The 5285-nt window shown below is 36.6% G+C and overlaps 1 protein-coding gene across 1 annotated transcript; it reads left to right on the top strand.

Moving 5' to 3' along the window:
* Positions 1-792: 792 nt before the first annotated feature.
* LOC7469954 (protein SMAX1-LIKE 3) lies at positions 793-4672 on the top strand. The gene is made up of 3 exons (XM_002323356.4): positions 793-2393; positions 3005-3239; positions 3372-4672. The coding sequence occupies exons 1-3, from the start codon at positions 1201-1203 to the stop codon at positions 4524-4526; spliced, it is 2583 nt and encodes an 860-aa protein (XP_002323392.3). The 5' UTR covers positions 793-1200; the 3' UTR covers positions 4527-4672.
* Positions 4673-5285: the final 613 nt, after the last annotated feature.

Below are 5285 nucleotides of genomic sequence, written 5' to 3'. Positions count from 1 at the left end.
CAGGTTCTCTTCTTTGGAGGATGGTGAAAAAGATACCACATCCTCTCTTTAGCCACCCATTTCTTAAGCCAAAATTTCAATTGAAATTGAGTTGAAATTCCAGAATGACCCCCTTCTTTTTATCGAGCCCTCTCAGAAAACTTATAATTGAGAGCCTTTTTAAATCTTAAGCTACACGATATGAAATATGTACTATACCTTCAGAAATATGTATGGTTCATCAAGTATTGCAGATTGATAGCAATATAAATTAAAAAATAGAAGATAAACTCTAGCAAGAGTATAGCAACTAGGTTTAATTTGTTCAGCTTCAAAACCCTAATCTCCTAACAAGCCCTACTCCCATATTCCTGAGTGACATTCGATTTTTAATTATTTGAAAATGTCTATTGATTGTTATATATATATATATATAAACAACAAATGAAATGATAGCAGAAGGGTTGGAATCGTCTTCCAATTGACTTACTTTCCAATATTAATTGGCAGCGAGGGCACCAAGTAATAAATATAATGTATACTTTAATATACTGATTTGTTGCTTTAATGTGTTGAGATTTGTACTTGGCTACTGGTGGTATACGTATGTTGATTTTTAGGTTAAATAGCTTAATTAATGCTGTTAATGGTTGCGTAAAAGAGACTACCAAGCGAAACCATATCTGATCTATCAAAATTTTAGAGATGTATATAGGGCAAAAGCTGAGTTGCCTTTGATACTGGTGCATTCGTCCTGCTTGTCAGCACATGCATTCCACTTTCCACTACAAAATCGACTTTGGACCCCAATTTTTACCTCACCCACAAGAAAAGCATACCTAAATTCCCATATATTTCTCACGCTTCTCTCGCCTCCCTCTCCTTGTATCTCTCGACGACCAAAAAGTATCATAATCCTAGGTAGACGAAGAACCACCTCTCCATAGGAATTACGCTTGCATACTAGAAATAGATACGAAGATCACTGCCTACCAATCCTCCCTCACTCTAATTATAAATAAATAAAAAATTCCTAAACAGCACAAACCATCCAAATATATATATCTTTCCTTCTTAATTGACGAGTTCTTCCTCCATAGCTAGCTCAGTTCATAAAAAGCAGATGAAACTAGAAGCCTTTCTTGATCTCACTCTATTCTGAAACTTCCTTTGACTTCATAACTTATTGTCGAGTAACAAGCTAAGACCCTGAGACAGAAAATGAGAGCAGGAGGTTGCACAGTGCAACAAGCTCTAACAGCAGAGGCAGCAAGTGTTATTAAACAAGCAGTAACTCTTGCTAGAAGGAGAGGCCATGCCCAAGTCACTCCTCTCCATGTTGCTAATACCATGCTTTCTGCCTCCACTGGCCTACTGAGAACAGCTTGCCTTCAGTCACACTCTCACCCTCTTCAGTGCAAAGCCCTAGAGCTTTGCTTCAATGTCGCGCTTAATCGTCTCCCAACATCAACTTCAAGCCCCATGATAGGTACTCCCTCTCAACAGTTCCCTTCAATCTCTAATGCCTTGGTCGCAGCCTTTAAGCGCGCTCAGGCTCACCAGCGGCGTGGCTCTATTGAGAACCAGCAGCAACCTCTCCTTGCAGTGAAGATAGAGTTAGAGCAGCTGATGATATCCATTTTAGATGATCCTAGTGTTAGTAGAGTCATGAGAGAAGCTGGTTTCTCCAGTACTCAAGTGAAAAGCAATGTTGAGGAAGCTGTTTCCCTAGAAATATGTTCACAAAGTGTTCCTTCTGTGAGTATCAAGTCCAACGAAAGCAATGGTTTAGTCCATCCAGAGTCTCCACCTTGGAGTCAAGTTGGAGCAAAAGCAGCAGTTTTAGATCCAATTAAAAATGAAGATGTGATGTGTGTTATAGAGAATTTAATGAATAAAAGGAGGAGAAGTTTTGTTATTGTAGGGGAATCTCTGGCAAGCATTGAAGTTGTAGTTAAAGGAGTCAAGGACAAAGTTCAAAAGGGAGATGTTCCTGAGGGCTTGAGGGAAGTGAAGTTCTTACCAATTCCAGTTTCCTCTTTTGGCAGTTTCTCTAGGGTAGAGGTAGAACATAAACTTGAGGAGCTTAAAGGCCATGTGAGAAGCTACATGGGCAAAGGAGTGGTTTTGAATTTGGGAGATCTTAAATGGGCTATTGAGAATAGGGATACTAGTTCATCAAGTCATGAGCAAGGGAGCTGCTATTTCTGTCCATTGGTATACCTGATCGTAGAACTTGGCAAATTTGCTTGTGCAATTGGAGATAACAACGGAAGATTTTGGCTTATGGGGATTGCCACTTTCCAAACTTACATGAAGTATAAATCAGACCATCCACCGGGAGATACTGTTTTGGGTCTCCATCCACTTACAATTCCAGCCGGCAGCTTACGCTTGAGTCTCATCAGTGACAGGTGAACAGTTAGTAAAGTTGCATTTAATTGTATAGCATTATTTGAGTGTGTATTTGTGCTTTCTATGACTTGAATTTCTTCTGAACTATGCATATGAATTTTATTTCTCAAATTACTTTTTAGAAAAGAAAAAAGAAAAAAGAAATAGAAGTCGATCAATGAAAAGAAGTAGTTTAGATATTTTTTTTGGTAATAGTCGAAAGAAGTAGTTTAGATAAAGAGATCTACTCCATTTTCCTTCTTTTTTGGGAACTCAAATTTGAAGTTTGCTAGGGGAAATAAAAGCTATATATATAGTACATTACTTTAATATTGTAATTTAAATGCCAAAATGCTATAAACTCATCACTTTTTATATGGTAAGGAGAAAGGGAAGGAGAGGTATACCTCCCCAGCTATATAGCCACTTTTTTGCCTTTTGCCCTTTACAAATGTGCAACATGTTATTATACAAGTTGCTCTTCTAAAAATTCAAAGAGTTTTAAGTAGTGAAAAATATCAATAACCACCAAGCTGTAGCTAGCTCCACGTTATTATTATCAACTTCATCATTTACCTCTTTTACATGATCAACAAAGTCTAATAACATCTTCATTCACCTTTTTCTTCAGTGATCTACTACGTCAGTCGACAAGCAACAAAGCTGAAAATGGGTGTAGAAGCTGGATTATACTTGAAGGTGGGGAGGACAAACAACTCACTTCTTGTTCTAATTATTCAGCAAAGTTTGAGACTGAAGCTCGACGCTTACCAAATAGTACCTGTAATAGTGACTCAACTTCTACACTTCCTGCATGGCTTCAAAAATACAAAAATGAGAAAAAAGTACAAAATAGTGATAATCAGGTAATTATAAGTAGTTAATCACATTTGGACCTTCTATAATTCGAGATTGTACGTATACAGTCTAAATATCGTGCGAGTACACACAATGTTGAGCAATGACTGTTTTTTTTCCTCTCGATTTCTCTCTTCCAGGATTCTATGCCAATCAAAGATCTTTGCAGAAAATGGAACTCATTTTGCGGTTCAATCCACCAACAAAACTACTCTTCTGAGGAAACCCTCACGTTTTCTTCTGTATCACCTTCTTCTTCCACTTCATATGACCATCAATACCCTAATTTGTACCGAAACCAAAATGAATGGCCCATTGTTGAACCCCAGCAGTCATCTAGGGACAACCATTTCTGGATCGGTACAGAGGCTATCAACAAGTGCAGCATTGAACCAAGTTTGAGGAAGTACATTCCAGAGCATAAAGATCATACCAAACAACTACCATTTTCATCAAATACTAATTCTACTCCGAACTCAGCTTCCTCAAGTGATGTCATCGAAATGGAGCATCTCCACAAGTTCAAGGAGCTGAATGCTGAGAACTTGAAAACCCTATGCAATGCATTGGAGAAAAAAGTGCCGTGGCAGAAAGATATAATCCCTGAAATAGCAAGCACTATCTTGCAATGCCGGTCTGGCATGGCAAGAAGAAAGGGGAAGGTAAAAAACAGTGTGGCCAAGGAAGAAACTTGGTTGTTCTTTCAAGGAGTAGATATGGAAGATAAAGAGAAGATAGCTAAAGAATTGGCTAGGCTAGTTTTTGGCTCCCATGAAAGCTTCATTTCGATTTCTTTAAGCAGTTTTTCCTCTACAAGAGCAGACTCCACCGAAGATTGTAGAAACAAAAGAACAAGAGATGAACAAAGTTGCAGCTACATCGAGAGATTTTCTGACGCGGTATCAAGCAATCCACATAGAGTTTTCTTAGTGGAAGATGTCGAGCAAGCAGATTTTTTCTCTCAAATTCGTTTCAAAAGGGCTATTGAAAAAGGAAGAATAACCAATTACAATGGTCAAGAAGTTGGCCTTAGTGATGCTATCATAATTTTGAGCTGTGAAAGCTTTAGCTCAAGATCCAGAGCCTGCTCTCCTCCAATCAAGCAGAGAACAGATGGGTCACATGAAGAAGAGAACAGCGCTGGTGCTACATTAATGGAGGGCACAAGCCCTTGTGTTTCTCTGGATTTGAATATTTCCATTGACGATGATAGCGTGGAAGATCAGTCAATCGATGACATTGGCCTTCTTGAATCCGTTGATAGACGGATTATCTTCAAAATTCAAGACTTTTGATGGATAGAAAAATCAAAATAAATCGTGTCATATTTATCAGGTGGCTTTGTTCTTTTTTGATTGTTGTTTGATAAATTTTTAGCTTCTTGTAGAATCCCTAGGGAGATTATGTAAATCACTAAATACATTATCATCCATTATGCTTCTGTAATACTTTTATATATATATATATATATATATATATATATATATATATATATATATATATATATATATATATATATATTTTACTTCATAAACTAAACATGGATTATTCCTATTTCAATATTTATCATTTTATTAACCTTCCTTTTCGCGAGTACTTAAAGCAACTTTTGAATTAGAGTGTAAATTTTTTTTTTTTTGTCAAGAAGCTACGTATAACTATTTATATATACATGCAATTATAAATTGATGCATGTGTTCAAGACTGTCAGTGAGCATAATGCACATTAAATAAATATAAGAATATTAAATAACATAAAAAATAGAGAATGAGTTACACACTATAAGTTTTAAGTATTATTGCCTCTTAACTCTTTTGTTCTTTCGTCCCTTTGAACATTCATTGATATAATCCATCCCCTCTTGTTCTATAAGAACAAAAAAGAAAAGAAAAATGAAGAGTGCACGAGCTACAGTACAAACCAAAAGGAAAAGGAAGAACATTGTTAATTAAACACAGCTGCCACTGATCATTGCACTTCCCTTAAATTAATTAATAGTTAATGAACATATAAACATTCAGGTTACCCAAGCAATTATCCCACCATGATTGTC

Source organism: Populus trichocarpa, chromosome 16 (assembly GCF_000002775.5).
Source record: "Populus trichocarpa isolate Nisqually-1 chromosome 16, P.trichocarpa_v4.1, whole genome shotgun sequence".
NCBI classification, from domain to species: Eukaryota; Viridiplantae; Streptophyta; class Magnoliopsida; order Malpighiales; family Salicaceae; genus Populus; species Populus trichocarpa.
Note: the sequence above shows the minus strand (reverse complement) of the source record. Positions and strands in the feature narration are given on the sequence as shown.

Bases quoted from the DNA above. Each gene is read 5' to 3' on its own strand.
- LOC7469954 (XM_002323356.4), top strand. From the start codon at position 1,201: ATGAGAGCAGGAGGTTGCACAGTGCAACAAGCTCTAACAGCAGAGGCA. The intron at 2,394-3,004 runs GTGAACAGTTAG...CTTTTTCTTCAG, and splicing joins TTGAGTCTCATCAGTGACAG to TGATCTACTACGTCAGTCGA. The intron at 3,240-3,371 runs GTAATTATAAGT...TCTCTCTTCCAG, and splicing joins TACAAAATAGTGATAATCAG to GATTCTATGCCAATCAAAGA.